The sequence below is a fragment of the Neolamprologus brichardi genome, unplaced genomic scaffold (genome assembly GCF_056152115.1).
Source record: "Neolamprologus brichardi isolate AB-2024 unplaced genomic scaffold, ASM5615211v1 NODE_ptg000167l+_length_31805_cov_1, whole genome shotgun sequence".
Taxonomy (NCBI): Eukaryota; Metazoa; Chordata; class Actinopteri; order Cichliformes; family Cichlidae; genus Neolamprologus; species Neolamprologus brichardi.
In genome coordinates, this window is record NW_028270129.1 from 5,851 (window position 1) to 24,990 (window position 19,140).

General features: G+C 37.9%; 1 protein-coding gene across 1 annotated transcript; it reads right to left on the minus strand.

Annotated features, from left to right (window-relative positions):
* Positions 1-15,435: 15,435 nt before the first annotated feature.
* Positions 15,436-18,375, minus strand: LOC148094794 (sperm-associated antigen 4 protein-like). Its single transcript, XM_087837118.1, has 9 exons — positions 18,288-18,375; positions 17,524-17,614; positions 17,232-17,419; positions 17,069-17,127; positions 16,825-16,936; positions 16,611-16,735; positions 16,324-16,497; positions 16,135-16,224; positions 15,436-15,946 (listed from the first exon to the last, which is right to left on the minus strand). The coding sequence occupies exons 1-9, from the start codon at positions 18,373-18,375 to the stop codon at positions 15,836-15,838; spliced, it is 1,038 nt and encodes a 345-aa protein (XP_087693244.1). The 3' UTR covers positions 15,436-15,835.
* Positions 18,376-19,140: the final 765 nt, after the last annotated feature.

Consider the following 19,140-nt stretch of genomic DNA (forward strand, 5'->3'; position numbering starts at 1 on the left):
ACATCTTATGCCATCAGCTTGTCCTCAGTCAACATTTCCTTCCACATATAGCTTTGCAAAAACTGCATAAAAAGCGCTTGCAGCAACAAAAACATAATATTCCAGAAACACGCTTTGCCGATCCGATCAGCTGTTCGTAACACTTCCTAGTAAGAATAGACGTCAGCGTGAAGTCCGCCATGACCTGCCCGAAACCGGAAGTGATGTCATTTTCGTGGAAATGTAGTTTTTTACCATCAGGGCCTCATGAGCCTATACTGTGTTTTTAAAAGTTATGTTTGACTTTATGACTTTCTGGGATGCTTAGGACTCATATTGCTCTGCTGGAAATAGTTTATTTTGATGCATATGCTGCTTTTTTGCAAATTTGCATTATAAGATTTATTTTTGTTTTTCCTGCAGTATATAAAATTGGTGTATTTCAAAAATAAAACTATGAAGACACTCAAAATAAATTTCCTGTGGTGGGAAACTATTTTGTGCAACTTTTTTGTATTTACAGTTTTGAGGGATAAGCCTCTTAAATTTCTCTAACTAGAAATATATGTTAAAAAAACAAATGATTTTCAATTTTTTTTGTAGTTTATTGCACTTTTTTGCAATTTATGTAATTACTATGCACTTAATGCAGACATATTATTAAAATCTGGGCTATAATGGTTGTATTGATGTATAGCAACTTGAAATGCTCCCAAAAATGGCACTACAGCATGTAAAAATATAATACAAGCTCTGGCGGACTTGGTTCTATGGTAGGTCTTAAAGGGTTAATGCTCAATCTTTTTACCAGCTTAAGTAAATTATATTGCACAATTTCCTCACCCAATAAAATAATATTTACAACATGAGTTTGCCTTCCATGTTATCTAAAATGTGCAAAAGGATTGTGTGTTTTTAGTTTATTTTGGGGATATGGGATATTGCCCTTAAATTGAACTCATGCTTACAATGACGGGATGTAAGAACAGAATGTTCTGTATGTGTAACTTGGAAAAAAGGGTTTGTAAAGGAGCGCTTGTTGGATTCACTACTTCTGCTCAGAGGTGCTCTTTGGATGGGATACATTTTTATTTATTTTTTTAAAACAGGGTTTGTTTTTTTTCCGGCCCACTGGCCTTCCTCAGGAAGTCAGATGACATCCTTGGAGTTCTTGATTTGTTTTGTTTTCCTTTTTGTTGTTTTTTGTAAATGTGCATATATGTTTCTATATAATGTTAAAGGATTAGTTTGGACCTTTAGAAGTCTGGTTCTGTGAAATAGTGCAGTGTCATCACGCATAATTTAGACTAGTCGCTTGACTATGGAAACATGACTATGATCTCTTGGAAATGTATAGATATCTAAATTTTGATCATTTGGAGGTAAAGCGGACTTCTAAATATCCAAAGTAACCCTTTGGGTCTTAAAAATGATGCTTAACAAACATGTATTAAAACACAAATACACACAAACACAAGCCCCATTTGATTCCTCTTCATTTACCAGGGATACTGTTCTGTACTTCTGCCTGGTTACTGGTTTGGGCTTAGATGCAGCAGGGTATGCATTGCATAATGATGAAGTCTAAATTAACAGTTCATGTGACAGTTCAAGCTCCTTCTTCAAATGCCTGTGTAGATGTGTTAAATGTTCAGGATATAGCAGATGTGTTGTAAATGTTCATTTTTATGCAGTCAAATGGAAAAAAGTGGTCAAAATAGTTTATTTTACTTGTCATTGGAAAGAGTTTGTGCAATACTGCAGAATGTTATCTAGCACAATTTTGTAAAATACATATTTTACTGATTTGTTTGCGTTTTATTACTTCCATACAATTGTGTTTTGAGGTATTTTTAGAAAAATGAAAGTATTAATTACATTTGAGCAAACTTAATTATTTATATTAACAAATGAATATTGTAATGAGTAGCAGTGATAAATACAATGTGTATGTAGGTTAAGTTCATTCCCAATAAAATGAAGTGTAAGATGTTTAACTACATTGCTGTCTGTATTATTGATGAAGTCCTAAATTATCACCTTTAAAGTGGTTGTGCTAATAACATCATGTGCAGTAAGACAGGCATGGAGAAAAGCTCTGACTGGGAGAGGCTGAGAACAAATGACATAGAATAGAATAATCCTTGAATTGTCCCACAAGGGGAAATTTGGATGTAACAATAGCAAGAAAGACACATACGAACAAACAGTACACAAGACACAGAACTGAAACACACACAATTTTTACATATTTACATTAAGAACAATGCTTACTAAAAAACAAAGTACTGTACTGTTATTAAATTAAATACAGATAAGATGCAAACCCAGGTTGTAGTGTGAATCTGAATCAACATTAAGATTTAAGAGTTGGATAGACTGAAGAATTTGGACCGTGGTAGAATATTGAGAACAGTTCACAGGTCACAGTTTTTTGGCTTTTTTAGGTTGTAATTTGTACTCATACTGCTGCTTGGCTAAAGTAGCAGCTAGCAGAAAAGGACAAAGGAAATGCTGGAAACAGGCTGAAGATGAGTCGGGGAATCTGTCATATAGCAAGAATATGTCTACAATTCTAAGGTGATCTGTCCCACTGGAGGTCAAATACAGTTTGTCTCATTCACAAGAGGTTCAGGCTGAGTTCTGATCTTTCTTGCTCAAGCCATTTTTAATCTGTGGTAATCCATCAGTATGGTCTGTGTGGTTGCAGGATTTAGCTGGTGGGCTTAGCGGTTTATATTCACTGTGATCAAACATGATGTTCAACAGTAATTCATTTAGTTGATGAAACAGGGAAAAATTCAAATGACATGGACCACCAACTGAAGTATTCATTAAACTCAATGGAACACCAGAACAAGCCAAAGTGTTTAGTCATCAGAAATATGGAGGAGCTGGACAAATACTGAGGTTCAACTTACACTGGAGGTATGAATACACATGTGACATGACACACAGCACAACACATGGCACACTCTGTTAGGTCTGCGCTTCCACAGGCCCCGCTAATTTAGAAACTTATTCTCTTTCACGAAAGCAAGGAAACAAAACGGAACCGGGTTTTACTTGCTTGCAAGGGAAGGCTGGTCGGAACCAGGCTCTTGGAGCTCAACGCTCCTCACCTCTCTCCAACCCAACTTCTTCAATAAGCAGCCTTTTATTTCCATAACACAGTTTACAGTACACACAAGCCCCTCCCATTGTAAAACCCCACTATAGCTCTAAAAGATCAGGCACTATGTGTGTGCATGTGTAAGCACCTGTATGCATGTGCAAGAATGTGTGTGTGTGTGTGTGTGTGTGTGTGTGTGTGTGTGTGTGTGTGTGTGTGTGTGTGTCCTGCTCACTAAAATACGGTGGCCCCTAGAGACAAAGCACATACAAACTCCAAAACACTTGCAAACTCCAAAACACATGCAAACTCCAAAACACTTGCAAACTCCAAAACACTTGCAAACTCCAAAACACTTGCAAACTCCAAAACACATGCAAACCCCAAAGCACATGCAAATTCCAAAACACAACGGAAGTGCTCCAGGACGCTAGGGGCAGTGTTGAGCTTTTGTTACCTAGTAACTACACAAGCCAGGATGTACCAATGACCGGATTTGGGGTCTGCAGCCTTAAAGGCCGCATTTTAAGGCCGATTACGTCACAGCGACACGACGAAGGCTGTCCCAATTCGAAGGCTGCTCGAAATGCGGCCCTCAAATGCGTCCTTAATTTCCCTGAATTTTAAGGATGGGTCGCTGTAGCCTTCATGGCCCAACATATCCCAGATTTCATAGCGCGGCTGTGGTGTGGATAATTTTGCCGAAAAAAACGGCTGAAGCGGAGCCGCTGAAGAGTAAACTTTCAGAAGTAAGTACTGAATATTATGTCACTTATTTATGCGCAAATGTTTTTTATAATGAAGAACATTAAAACATTACTGTTGGCCACATGTCGGGAAAGTTATGTGACATTAGCGATGTTTGTACTAACTTGGTTTTAAAGCCTTTACTCCAAAATATACGCCGTTCAATACTTGACTTTAATCTTACAGAGAATGTGATGATTTTATGGATAATTAAAGTCAGTCATATATCCACAAACACAACAGGCTGAAAGTCAGTGATGCTGCTCCGTTTGCAGTACTGAATATCACAGCACAAGCAGGATTCACTGCACTGTTAATGTTAGCTATGTTATATTGCTGCCTCTGTTCGGTGGTGTCAAGCCAAATGGAGTTTAACGTGTGTTTGAACGAGCTGACGGTTCACTCGTTAAGCTGAAAGAAAGATGCTTTAATCACAGGAGTCACACATGTGTCCACTGTACCATCTGGGAACTCTTCTTGTTTCGTAATAACACAGTCCTCCTTCTTTTGTGCTGTTTTGTAGCAGTGTATACACCTGAGACTGTCACCTGTCTGTCTGTCCTGCACTCTCTCTCTTTTTCTTTCTCTCTGATTGTGTAATAAAAGTATGAACATGTATTTATGTTACACTTGTGTTTGAATCCTGCAGCTTATCACGCATTTGATTTCCATGTGTGACAACTGCAAGTGTCCAGAGTGAGGACAGACTGAGGGACTCACTGCTGCACATCATCTGTGAGGCTTTGCACCCCTGATGATCCACCAGGACTCAGCAGTGTGTGAGGAAGAGGAGGAGGAAGAGCCAGCAGCAGCTGACAGATGGAGAGAATAGACAGACTGTTCCCTGTTTGTGAAGGACTGCTAGGAAAGTTTAACATAACTAATTGTCTGTCCTGAATCAGTCTTATTAGGTAATGTTCAAATAATTTTATCATTCCAGTGTTTGCAGTGTGGGAGAAAGTACTCAGGGCCTTCAAGTGACACACTATGAAAGGAAGAAACACGTTTAATATTCAGAAACCTAAAGTATGTATCAGCAGCTGAATGGACCTAAAAATAAATGTTTGTTTCAGTTCTATGAAGCTTTGAGTATTTTGGATTAGTAGTACTGCTGTGTTTGTTGCATCATATTGCTGTAATTGTTTATATGCTTTATATATTCTGAGGTAAGTTGATCTATAGTGTTACATCATATTCTATAATGATGTTATGTGTTTGTATACTTTCTGCCCAGTTTGACCCATTTAGCAGAAGTCAGCCTGTTTAAGGCTCTGATATCTATTCTGTATGACTTAAAGCAGTTATGACATGGTCTGATTTTCTCACCCAATAAAGGAATATTCAATATATCAGTCTACTCTTCATTTTATCAGAAACAGTTATCACAGCTCATATAATTTCTTTTTACACGCGTATGTAAGCAATGAGCCAAATTTAGTAATGCCAACATACTGAAGGAACAACATTTCTCTCTTATATATGATACACCTATATATGCACTGTCAAAGATACTTGTCTTTGAGTGAAGATTTAAGGTGATAAGACCTATAAATAACTGCAACTTGAATCTGTACTGAGGCTCAGTATTTGACACAGAGTTCATGTTCACTGCTGTAATAGCTAATAATGATTAATATAATAACTATAATATTGGCCATATTATATTTACATTACCAAAGTGATATGACTTTAGTCTCATGAACAACATTAGCTAATTGTTATTTACTAACTAATCTTAAATGACTGTTCAGTACAGAAATTAAGCCCAAAAATCATGTTTTACTGTCCTGTGGTCTCAACCTCAGATACTTATCGAATCACACAAAGCTCTTGTAGAAACAAACAAACAAATGAACAAAATATGTTTTCCTTCATTTCTGTCAAACAAAGTTGTATGACACGTTTCCAGCGGTTAGTATCATGGTTGCTAGGCAACCTGGGAAGCACGACAGAGACTAGACCGTCCCATACAGACAAACTTGCCGTTTATTTTGCAAATCGAGCTCAACACTGCCCCTAGTGTCCTGGAGCACTTCCGTTGTGTTTTGGAATTTGCATGTGCTTTGGAGTTTGCAAGTGTTTTGGAGTTTGCATGTGTTTTGGAGTTTGCATGTGTTTTGGAGTTTGCAAGTGTTTTGGAGTTTGTACGTGCTTTGTCTCTAGGGGCCACCGTACATTCTTCTTCATTCAACGATCTACTTTCGCTCCTCTCATTCTGCGTCGCCGCCATGTGCGTATGTAAACAAAGGCACTGGGCATGCGCGTTTTACCCACATTCTATCGCGATATTTCATTTTCTTATCATTGCCCAACATTACACCTGTATTATCGTGAATGGTATGATATGGCCCAGCCCTACCCTGGAGTGTGTCACGGGTTTATGTTAAATTGTTATTTCTCTTCTTCTTTCTTTTGTTTATTTTTCTACAGTTTATTTTCTATTAATTGCAACTGAGAAATAACACTTACCTCTTTAGCATTTATGGAGCCTCACGTCTTCAAAGGGATAGAAGGGATGATATCATTCACGAGGAAACATTTGACATATGTTTCATATATTCTATACCAACAAGTCATTTACAGTAGAATAAATATGAACAGACAATCACTTTTTGGTACAACACCGGTCCAGAGTCATTTTGCTATCCAGGCTGGGCTGGATCACCCAAAGGGCATGCTGGACACTTGCCCAGGGGGCCATGCACAGTTGGGGGCTCATCCAAGAGATTAATGACAAAAAGATCAGAATTATCTCAAATATTAGATGTTGAAAAACTATTATCAAAACATAGAGATATAATTTTTTTCTTAACACTTACATAATTGGTAGAATACCATAATGTGTATTCCACGTGCACCTTTCTGCCCTTCACTGCTGAGGCTGATGGTCTCCCTCAGAGTCAGCTTGCTGGTGGATATGATATTTCCAACATGAATGAAGCAGCCAAGACAGGAAACGGCAAAAATAGGGAGGCGTAACTTTTATAAAACTGCCATTTTTATTCAATCAATTCAGGATGAAAACATTGACATTGACATACAGTTTCTGAGATCTTCTGTGTGATGATGACATGCGAGCTAATCCAGAGGTTAGCAACTCACAATATGACCTCAAAGTCTGACCAAATTTCAATGAAGGAGCCAGGCTGCCCTCATCAGTACACACCCTGCTGCACCTCACTACCATAGAAGCAAAAATCCAGGAAATATTTCTGTTTTACCTACATTATTAGTTTATTTCTCACTTTTGTTTTTAAACAAGAAAAAAGTGCCTTTTATTAGTGGACACATCCCAAATGTACTTTTTTGTGATAAAAGCTTCCTTTGTTCTACTTCATTGTTGTTTCATCCAAGAGTGGGACTGTGGTACTGTCGGGAGGTGCTGAAATAAGGAAAAAGAGGAGGAAATCGTCAGGGGAGAAGACAGAGAGAGAATGAGAGAGGAAGAAGACGACAGCGGCCATGTTCATGTTCGAATGTGTGCTAAAACTGACATTAAACATTATTTTCATTTTAAAGTACATGAAAAACAAAGGTTCAATTATATTTAATACAAGGTACTTTAGAAGTTTTAGTTAAATACTACTGTTATGGTTTCATTTCATTCAAGCTATTCTGTGTACATGTATGCACACATTGCAGTATGATATGTCTGATTACTGAAGAAAAAAGCAAAAACAAAAAAGTCTGATCCTCCAAACATGGTGGTTAGGGTTTCCTGTGTTTCTCTGTTTCTTCCTCTCTATGTGTTTGATTATTGTTTGGTTGAAATTGTTCTTAAACTCTGAAATATGAGAGTATATTCTTTAAAGGTGTATACCTCACAGGAGGCTGTAGGGGGAGCTGCTTATTCAGATGTCCTCATATTGCACAAAAGACTTATTGGCAGACATCTCTCCAATTATCACCAGGATACAAGTTTGCATGTATCACTGGTTGACTTGGCTTCATAAGACAGTGCTGTCTCCTCCCAGCATCCACAGCCAGCTTGGAGGGTTGTAGTACATCAACCAGACGTCCTTCCACCTCCACCTCTGCAATTTGATGGCTTCAGGAGCCCACCATCTAATACTACGCATCTACAACAAAAGGGGGATTATTTCTTTTTTACTGTTACATGAAAGTATGAAAATCATTTCCAAAAGGCTGTTAAGTAACCAGTATGCTGAAAGTTATGCCTCAGTGATAAATGTAACGATGAACAGAATCAACCATCTGAGATTTCCCTCATCCCTGGATGATTGATGCACAGGCTCTTTCATGTTCCCTTCTCAGGCTGCATCTGGATTTGTTTGACATCTGACAAAAACAAACCAGAATTATGACTCATTCGTTTTGTGATTTAGAATATTTGTAAACTTTTGAACAAGTGTGCCCTCTAGTGGGCACTTTGGCTGAAGCTGTGTTGTGATGTATAAAAGTCAGATAAACCTGTAAATACCTTTAATTATCTGATACTGATTTTCAGTCAGTTGTTAATCAATAATGTAATTAATAACCAAAATTACTTTGTATAAGAAACAGTGAGTCCAGTGTAATTCATCTTTACCATTTGTAATCTGTTCTAAGAATGAGGCCTTGATGAAAATGATTACCTTCACATCATCTATGACAAAACAACATAGGCATCATCCCTGTGTCTGCTTCACTGTAACAAAAACAGCAAGTAGGAAAGACTGAAGCCACTATCTCATGTATGCCACCTCACACAGATTTCTGTGGTTAGGAAGTTGTGTATTTAATCATCTGTAAATGTGTGGTAAGATTAGTGATCACATCCAAGCATCCGGTTATTTACTACATCAGAGTGCAAAGATTCACTGCTGTTAAGTCACTTCTGTAGTTGGCGTTGATGTCAAACATCTGCATGTGTTGTTGTTTTGATTCAGAAGTCTGGGCCTCTGTTTCTCTCCTCATTGATTTTTGAAGTAATGCATTTTCTGCCTGCATGTTTTTGCATAACATGGATTTTTTTTTTTTTGAAAACTTCAAAAACAATTCATGTTTAATTTCATTTAAGTTTTTTTCTTTAAAAAAAAGTTACAAAAACACACCTGCTGTCCTTTTTTCAGGTAGAGTGCTCTGATGTGGCAGATTGAATGAAGCAATTACTACTGTGAGTCACACTGTTAGTAATAGTTGTGACCATTTTTGTTCTTCCTTCCTGTTGTATTAGATTTAAACGTTGGTGTAAACAACTTTAACAACAGCTTCAAAAACATCTGTGTCACTGACATGTTATAACAAGGACTTTATTTTCTTTTGAAACAGAGAACAATTAACACCGATCATGTCTTGTTTACAGTTTAATTGGTGGATCTGTGGGTGACATTTATTGTCACCTAGTTAATATTTGAAGAAACCCATAACTGCACTCTGTTTAAAAGCTGATTTCTATGTCATGTGAACTAGTCACATAAACTCCTGTTAACTTCATTTGTTGATGCTGAACTGCAGACGCATACTTTGACTCATATTGATACACTTTATTGGTATTCTTTCCACTATTGTCGAGCGGCTTTACATAATATTCTTTGCATGTACATGTATGTGTGTCTTTACTTGTATAAAGTTGTGTGTGACCCTAGTTTGTCCTTGTGCTCATGTTGGTTGTGTTTTTTCTCCTTCTCACCTTCTCTCAAGCTTACTTCTGCACCCTGATGCTCCTCAATCAGCTCTAATGGATCTTCTGGGTGAATGAGGCAAGTTGTGTAAAGCACTTTAAGTGTTTTTAGTAGAAGAGCACATGAAAGTTTACACAGCTGTGAGGTTGAGCTCTCCAACCACTTCCTAGAGAACATGACGGATACCATTAAAAAAGAATTTTCAGTGCCATGATTCGACTGTTACTGAGCCCCAAAAACGGAGCCAGATGGTGGGATTCGTGTTTTCAGTATTTGTTTTCAAAGTGCTGCTGGGAAGAGGGGGAGCTGGGTGGGCAGAAACTATGAGCTATATCAGGTATCATATAAGATAGTACTCGTAGGTGAGAAGATGGAGAATGGCTGCTTGGATAACTGTTCTGCTTTGCCTTACTTGGCATGCACTGGGTGATGATGGCGAGGGTGGTTATCAGTGGGCTGGCCAGGTTTCAAACCAAGCGTGTGGCAGGGTCGTAGAGGGGGAGGAGCTGAGTCTTCAGTGATTTGGGGGCTTTTTGGAGAGGCATGGCGTAGCTCATGAGTGTCCAACTCCAGGCCTTGAGGGCCGGTGTCCTGCAGGTTTGAGATGTGTCCCTGATCCAGCACAGCTGATTTAAATGGCTAAATGACCTCCTCAACATGTCTTGAAGTTCTCCAGAGGCCTGGTAATGAACTAATCATTTCGTTCAGGTGTCTTGACCCAGGTTGAGATCTAAAACCTGCAGTACACCGGCCCTCGAGGCCTGGAGTTGGACACCCCTGGCGTAGCTGCAAGCAGAATGGCAAAAACCTGCTGATAACTGGAAATTCCTCGAGACGGGAGAGGTAAGATTTCCAGATGAGTTATATAGTAGCAGATGTGTAGTTCCAGTGATTCTTGAGATAAGGGACAAAACATGTCCGGCAGATAAAACCCAATTTTGTGGTTAAAAATATGCATACAAGTGTTACCCCAACTGCCTAAAAGACAAACCAAGGCAATGTTTATACAACAAAACTATGATTTTGCCTTTTTTATAAATATATATTTATTTTAAATGGTACAATACATTACCAGTACCTTAAAAATCCATTGTCTAGAAGCAGGTGTGATAATATCAAAATACAGAAAAAAAAATTAAAAGTAATGTAAAATTAAACATCATGGCTCTCGTCACTAAGTATTTAAGTCAATACCTTATATAATATCAAAATATGCAATTGAAAATTTATTTTTAAATATTTTTAAGTGATTAAAATCGTGTCCAGAGTTTTTGTCAACACCGTCAGATTTTTTCAAAAGTACAAAAAAATCAGGAATTATTGTGGGTAGCTTACACTCTGAGGACCCCTTTACCACTTCCTGTTTGATACACATGCCATGAGGTCACTGCTGTGATTATTTGTTTGTTTTTATTTCATTTATTGCACACCTTTCTGATAAAACTCTGTGTCACAACCATAGTGCGTCAACACCAAAGTCGATGTAATCCAAGATTTTATTTTTTTATTTTTTTTTGTAAAAACAGCCTCATTTAGGTAGATTGTAGAGGCCATAAGCAAATGATGAAAAACAAGATGGCTTCTATCAGAAAAACATGTGTTATGAGAGAAAGTAGGGTATTTTGTCAACACCATCAGGATTTTTGTCTGACGGTGTTGACCCTTTTTCTAATAGTGTTGACAAATGTCACAAAAGTGTTCTATTCACCATTTATATTAAGTTATTTTTTACTAATATTTCAGTCATATTACCTCTTGTGTATTTTACTGATATTTCTGCTTCACAGATGTGTCAAATATTATCAAATTTGCCTTATCTTGAATCTCATTGTTTATGTATACATTATTAATCCTGTAGGAAAATGCTTAGTCCTCTGCATTTAACCCATTCACTCAGTGATGCAGTGGGCAGCTACCAATCCAGGATAGCCTCTGTTCGTTGGATCTGAACGCCCAACCTTTCGATCATGTGGCATCTACTGAGCTAGCTGTGCCCCGAGAGCTGTTCTTTAAGTGATGATGTATGAATCCCGCTTCCAGGCCCAAACTACTCTGTGTTTATTAAGCCTGTTGTGCTGTTAAAATGTTTTAATGCTTTTTATCTTGTTCTATTACATCTGAACAAGCCCCTAAAAGCAGCTAGTGATCACTGTCAGCCTAACCATCAGGAACCCTCACGTTAACTTTTATCAAGTGGAAAAAGGTTAGCATTCATCCTCCAGCTTCACTGTGTTTATATTATGCTAACACAGCTGTGTCGCTAGCAATCACGTAGCACATCACTATATACCAGCTAGCCCAACTTCAGTAACCTGACAATAGTCACTGCTGTTTAGTTTTGTCTCCATTTATGTTGGAAGTGGTAGCAAAGCTGGTATATCATGTTCAGGTGGAAACAAGCAATCTAACTTCTAACTCTGTTAAATTTCATATATTCTGTTTTCATGGATGCCTGGATGTTACACCTGGTGGAGCCACACACTGATCATTTTATTAAAGATGAAAGAATTTAGACAATTTGTAACTCTCAGTGATACCGCAGAGTTCCTTTGACTTTGGGATCTGCAGCGGGGTTTGGACCTGGAAATGGCTAATAACATCAAACTTAATGGCTGGATAGCATTTCTATTGCTTAATGCATAATTGTGTTGTGAATATTCATCCTTAATCTGTGAAAAAGCACAAGGTTCAGAAAAATTATTGTAATTACAAAATGGTACATTTCAGACTAGAATAGCAAAGGGGAACCTGTCAGTAGAGGAACAAAAGAGAAGGAACAGGGATGATCAAAAAAGAAAGAGAGAAAAAATTAACAGCCAGCCTGAGTTGAAGAAAGAGTTTCTCATAAAGGAAAGCGAAAGATGGAGAAATAGAGTGAAAGAGGGAAAAATAAAGAACACCAGTGATCTGAAAGGAAGAGAAAAAAGTCAGAAGGGAAGGTTTTGGAAACAAGCACAGAGAGTCAAAAGGAGAGAAAGTCCAGCAGGGTCTAAACACACAACCACAGAGAACTTTAGGAATCAAGGAGTAGTAGGCAGCTACTTGCTGTGTAGATGTAGAACTTGACATGTGCAAAAACAGAATTGTTATGATGTGTCTTGTGATATTACAAAGGTTGCTAATGTTTAATGGTCATTTTGAAAGAAATAATATCTTGTTTTCTACTAGTGTGTCACCACTGTCAGATTTGTGTCACCACCGTCAGCACCTTGTCAACTCCATAATATGGAGTTTTTGTTTATTTTTCTCTTTTGGAGAACCATATAGTTTCTCCCTCATGATCTTCCAATAAAAATATGTAATTTTCTCAATAAATGTGTAATTTGCATGCTGCTTAATATGACTGTTTCTTATACAGATTAAATACAAGCTTCTGAAAATATGTATGACTGTAACTCTAATAATAAAAAGCCAAAACAATCTTACTTTTAAATGTGGTATAATTACTTTGAAAACATATGTGCATAAACAATAAAATAGAGAAGCTGCTAGTATTCAAAATAGCTGAAACAACTTAATTTAAAATATATATTTTTGCATTTCTTTGTGTCTGACGGTGTTGACAAAAACCTTGCACTTCTCCAGCAAAAACATAAATTATTAAAAAATGTTACACCTGGGAGATTGTACCAAACCATGGTGAGACAGCCAAAACTTTGTGTTACAATTATATGTAAATATGTTTTTGAAAAATCAAAAAATATATTTTAGAAAATTAAAACCTGTTTTGTCCCTAATCTCAGGAATCACTGAGTTCTACAGAGAAGATGATATACAAAAGTTACTAAAGAGTAAACGCAGAGAAACGAGGACAAGAGACAGAGCCCATTTACTACCATGGCAGAAATACAAACTGGTGGAGATCTAGCACCACAGCTCCTAAATGCACAGCCTCTTGATTTCACACTACCTGCAGATGTGAGTGGATGAGCTCAAGGAAGCAACTCCACACAGAGGTGGAGACCAGAACAAAGCTGCCTCAGACCGTCCGATCTGGCCCAGTCCCTGACTTTCACTCATTTAGAATTTATACATATCATGACTCAAAAGTCATGACAACTTACAGGAGGTGACACCATTAGTGAAGAAAAAGGAAAAGAAGCTTTGTTTTGAAATTAACAGAACTAAATAAAATGAGTGTAGAAGCTTGTTTCTGTTATCAATAAGTCCAAATTTGGGGTTATTAAATAAAAATTTCCAGTAAAATCTGCTAATTGATGAAGTTAAAAAACAAGATGCAATATGCTTAATGGTCTATCTCAGGGGTCAGCAAGCTTTAACACCCAAAGAGCCCTTTGGATGCGATTTCCACGCAAAAGAAAACACTGGGAGCCACAAATACTTTTTGACATCTAAAATGAAGATAACAGTCTATATATTGTTTTTTTACCTTTATGCTTTGTGTGAACAACTAAGGTGTGTTGCTTATGAAATCCATGAACTGCTATAGAGAAAATTACATTTTCTCTATATTTCTCTATCATGACATAATTAAAATTGTAATTTTATTTAAATAAAATAAAAATTTTATTTAAATAATTTTTTTATTTTATTTATGTAATTAACACATTTTGAACTCTTAAAGAAATATAACAAAAGGAAAGACACCCAGCTGAACTAAAATGATCCATGTAGCAAACAAAAACTGTTGTGAGTCGCCACCCTTATATCGCCTTTGGGCTTTTGGAGCCTTGACCTGACTTTTAAAAAAATAATTGGAAAAACAGCACTATGCTGCTAAAAATTGAAAAACAGATATTTGTAAAATTGTACCTAAATATGTATTTTACCTGGTTAATGTGTGTGGTGGGGCATGGTCTGCAGCGCCGCTGCAGGGGAGGCGGACGCACCTGAGCGGCACCCGCAATCACGCCTCACCGCCTTAACGTCTGTGCTATCTGTGCTGTTGTGTTGTTGTTGGTGTATGTCGGGCTGTGAGCTGAAAAGCTACAGCCGGCTGTACAGCAACTTTGTGTGAAAAGTAGTCAATAAAGAGATGCTGAAAAGCATTTTCATGGAAACATCGTCGAGTCTGCCGTGGTATGTTTACAATGGGACTTCTGCTCCTCAACCTCTGCGCACAGCGTCTGCAACTCGGGGCTGTACGAAGTCCCTTTCATCTTTACACAGGACTGTAAGCTGTCATCTGTGAGGCGCGAGCGGTGTTTGTTTTTAACATAGTTCACGGTGGAGAACAGCTGCTGACATAATGTGGATCCGAAGATCCATAATTGGCCTACCTGGGGTCGAAAGTCTCGATAAATGCACGGCGTTTCGGCGGGTACACCGGCTTGTGCGAGTGTGACGCTTATTTTGAGCGATCAAAAAATAATAGAATATAATTTTATGTTTGTATTTCAATATCACAATAATCTTCCAATTTAGAACTACAAGTTAAAAAAGAACTAACATAAATAAAATACACTTCAGCTAATTACTTAAAAAAAAATTATTTTCCCAAGCCACACGGAGCCGCACTAAAAGGACTAAAGAGCCGCAGGTTGCCGACCCCTGGTCTATCTGGTGTCCCAACTACAAACACATGGTTAAACCTGAAGTTACCTCACTAAACCTCAAAGCCTGCATCACAGTGAAGGCTTCTCATATCACAGCACATGCAACATGGACTTTACTTTCTTTACTTTTGGGAGTTTAAATGTTCATTTTCAAAATGTAAATCCTCTGGCCATAGTGTTATCACGCTTGTTTAATATACTCTGACAATTAAGAATACCAAAAGACATGAAAAATATTTTCTTAAAATTTTATTCTTGTTGTTTTAAAAAATATCTCTAAATTTCCAGTGGAGACAATTTAGAGAATTTTTATGTTTTACAAGAAATTTAATTCAGTCCAAATGAGTTCCAATTGAGGGCCAATTCACAATAACACAGTGCTTAACAAAGTTAGTCGAACATCACCTAATGTAAGAATTACAGGTTTAAGAAATTTGGGGTGTTCTTATATCTATGACAGGTGATGTAATAAATTTGTTAAGCACTGTATATGTAGAGTAAAAACCCTACAATATAAGAGAAGAAAAACCCCAACAATCAGATGATCCCCTTTGAGCAAGCACTTGGCAACAGTGGAGAGGAAAAACTCCCTTTTAACAGGAAGAAACCTCTGGCAGAGCCAGGCTCAGGGAGGGGCAAGCCCTCTGCCACGGCTGGTTGGGGGTGAGGTGAATCAGACTGCAAACATCTTAATCAGACATGTCTTACCTGGTGGGATGGACGTTCGCTGGAGAAAAAAACATGGGTTAAATTGACAATTTTTTTCAAATACAATTATTTAAATATGTGTTGCAGTCTGATTCACTTTCACATTTTTCCTCTCTTTTCTTTTATAGATGGAGTTCATGGGAAGCTAGTTATGCCAGCTTTCCATGAACTCGGAACTTGTACAAACAAGAATACTCACGATTGCCCCAGTTGTTCAACACCTGCAGCGTAATGGAGCGGATGACGTCTACTTTGTCGTCCTGAGAGACAAAACAAAAACAAGATGGGTTAGTTGCATAATAGTTTTCTTGACTCTTGAAAGGATGGTAAATTTAGGAATACTGTGATTATTATGAGGGTGGATATACAGATAGCAAGGGGAGCTAACCTCTAAATACTCTGGATAGAAAAGTCTATGTGCATGTGTCTAATGGCACAGTGTACTCACAGGAATCCTGAATGTTTGGAGTGGATCTCCATTTTGATCATAGACGAATGTTCCCAGGTGGACACCACTGTCGTCTAATGCTCTCTTTCCCTGAAAAGACAGAAATAAATACAGATAAAGTTGTTCTCTATATACACATATGTAAAATGCAACAGTTAAACAGTGGTGCAGTGGAAATCTGTGACTTACAAACACTGAAAACATCCTGGGAGCACTGGAGACCTTTCCAGATGGTGACACCATCTTAGAAATGTGACCCAGTGTCACATGACTGATGGCGATGCTGTGTGGCAGCTTAATTGTTAAATGTCCCTGGGAGCCCGCAAAACTCCAACACACTCCTGGGACCATGGGTGCTCGACCCTACAGAGAAAAAGAAACAAAAACAGAGTTCAGTTTGGACCACTAGTGTTTGACTATTAAATCATGCAGATGTGTGAGATAGTATCTTGTTTTTTTGTGAAAGTAGATTATACCTGAATAACGACTCTTGGGCTTACACAGGGTTGTTTTGCGGGTATCAATGTAAGCCCCCACAGCTTCAATCCAGTCTGTTCTGTAAGGTAGGATGCTGAAGACTGTTCTTTAACAATCGTTGCTCCTGTAGACAAAAACACAGAGTGAGAAAGGAATCGCAAAACAACAACAAAGAAATTCTTACGTGAATTCTGATCCGATTTCATGTCTTACCCAGTTCCTCCAGAGCAAAGTTGGGCATCCTGTCCCCAACTGGAAGAAGGAAGTCAATTCTTTTTCCTAAGTCCATTAACTCCCTTTGCAGCTCTTGTACCTTCCTTTCCACCTGTTTATGTCCATTCATTAAGTACTGCAATTGAGAAGAACCATTCATGTTATAATATATATATAATAATAAACTGTTATTATCTGATTAATCTTCAGGGAATATATTATGAGCCTCATATGTTTTTCATACCTCACTCATGAACGGGGTGGAAAAGTCCATTTTCTGCCCTCCAATACTGAAAATCAATCCTGGTGGATGAAGAGAAACACAGAATAAGACGAGAAGCTTAATCCAGAAGAAAAGCACATAGTACTAGAAAGACTGTAATTGTTTGTGGAAGGAGATCATTTACCAAAACACAAGGCCAGCATGAGGACCAAAAGTCCCAATGCCTTGATGGCTCTAAAATGACCTCTGCTGCTGCCACTGCTGTAGTCAACAAAATCATTGTTATTGTAGTCCACAGTGTCACAGTCCACTGTGTCTCTGTCAATATTGTCAGGGACTGGACGGGGACGGGGCCGTCGCCTTTTGAAAATTCTGCACAGAAAAAACAAAATCATGTAAGAACAAATGGATTATGATTACAAAACATGCATCTATGTCAGTGGATGACAACAAAGAACATGTAGACCAATACTAACCTGTATAAAGTCTCCTTGTAGGAGATTAACGGCTCTCCTTGGCTGCCGTAATAGCCGTTAGACTGAAGTCTTTGGCTTCTTCTCAACATTGCTGTAAAATGAAAGGGAAACATGGGGTTAAGTGAGTCTCTAACACAAAGCTTATCAGACTTCATAACTATGATTTGAGCATGTTTCCATCAGAAGCAACTCTGTTCTCTTATATATAAACTTCACGGTGCCAGCTTGTTTTGTTTTTAATGAACAGAATAATATTTGAATCACACTCATTTATGAAATCCGCTCTTAATAAAGAACTTTATTTTCCCAGTGTCTTCAAAAACATAGCATCATATTGTTATGATTTATATCATAGCAACAGATCACAACATTTTCTTGCTTTTCTTGCAAAAAATCTCTTTCAAATGTCAGTTTTTTTGTTCACAATGTAGTTTTTACAATTCAGAAAAAGAGGAAATCACCACAGCGGTAAAGACTCAAAGCAAATAAATGAATTTGGCCCAAAATCCTGTCAAAAGGTCTTTAAGAATTAAAAACTCTTTGTTTGTATAGTTAATATACAAAAGGAAATTAATATTTATCAGACAAGCTGCGTCTAACAGGTAAGCAGTAAAATCACCTTTACAGTAGAATGCACTAAAAAGTGTTTTTCTGACATAATCAACTGGATACCATTTTTAAAATGTTCAGATTTGAAACACATATATTAAATGTAAGATGTGAAGATAAAACATGTCGATTTTTAGTCTAAAGATTGCACTTACCTTCACTTAAAACGAAAGTTGAAGAAACTGAATCACTAAATGTGCTTTTCCGTAAATATGGACGTTTAGCGCTTCTCACTGAACTCATCTGAACCAGAAAATTTAGGTGCAGAAGAAAAATTTCAAACCGCAGCTTTTTCAGTTACGTTACAAACAGATACATGCACAAATCGAATATGACGCACGCGCGTTCCATAAGAGCAGCACTTCGTGTGCGCACGCGCAAAGGTGTGAGTAGTTCTGGGGGTTTTTTTAATGAAATTTGCTCTCAATTAAATAACTTTTCCTTCTCAGTCCCTTTATAAGCACCGCATCATATTGTCCAAATTCATAAAGCACAACACATGCGCTCACGAGCACATGTGCAAAGGTGTTGTAAGAGCCAAAGTCATGTTTATGTTTTGCCTTTTTGTTATGGTGGCACAGGTGTATAGCCTTACCTGTGTCTCCGGTGATGGCATGTGGGTGTGGTCACAGTCTATTTACCTGATCTCGGTGTTCACAGCAGGGGTTGTTGGGTGAGTGGTTTGTGGGCAAACTTTTCTGTTGACCGTCATCTTTTGGCACACCAGTTAATCCATGCGCTATTTGTTAATTGATTGAAAGCGCAAACATTTGTTTATGTTTCGTTCTTAAAATAAATGCGCAAAGTACAAGTACGACTCATTATGGATTATTGGAGGCGCGTCACAGGGACACAACCAACTCAGCCGGCCGCGGCTTTATTTACGGATGAAAGTCGCAACATTTAGTCAACAGAAAATTGTCTTTTATCGCACGCATCAGAACAATGAAGAGGATTTTTGGATATACGTTTTGGAGTCACGGAGCCTTTAGATGAGTGGACGCAGTT

Bases quoted from the DNA above. Each gene is read 5' to 3' on its own strand.
- LOC148094794 (XM_087837118.1), bottom strand. From the start codon at position 18,375: ATGAGTTCAGTGAGAAGCGCTAAACGTCCATATTTACGGAAAAGCACA. The intron at 17,128-17,231 runs GTAAATGATCTC...TTCATCCACCAG, and splicing joins CATGCTGGCCTTGTGTTTTG to GATTGATTTTCAGTATTGGA. The intron at 16,225-16,323 runs GTAAGTCACAGA...CTGTCTTTTCAG, and splicing joins CCAGGATGTTTTCAGTGTTT to GGAAAGAGAGCATTAGACGA.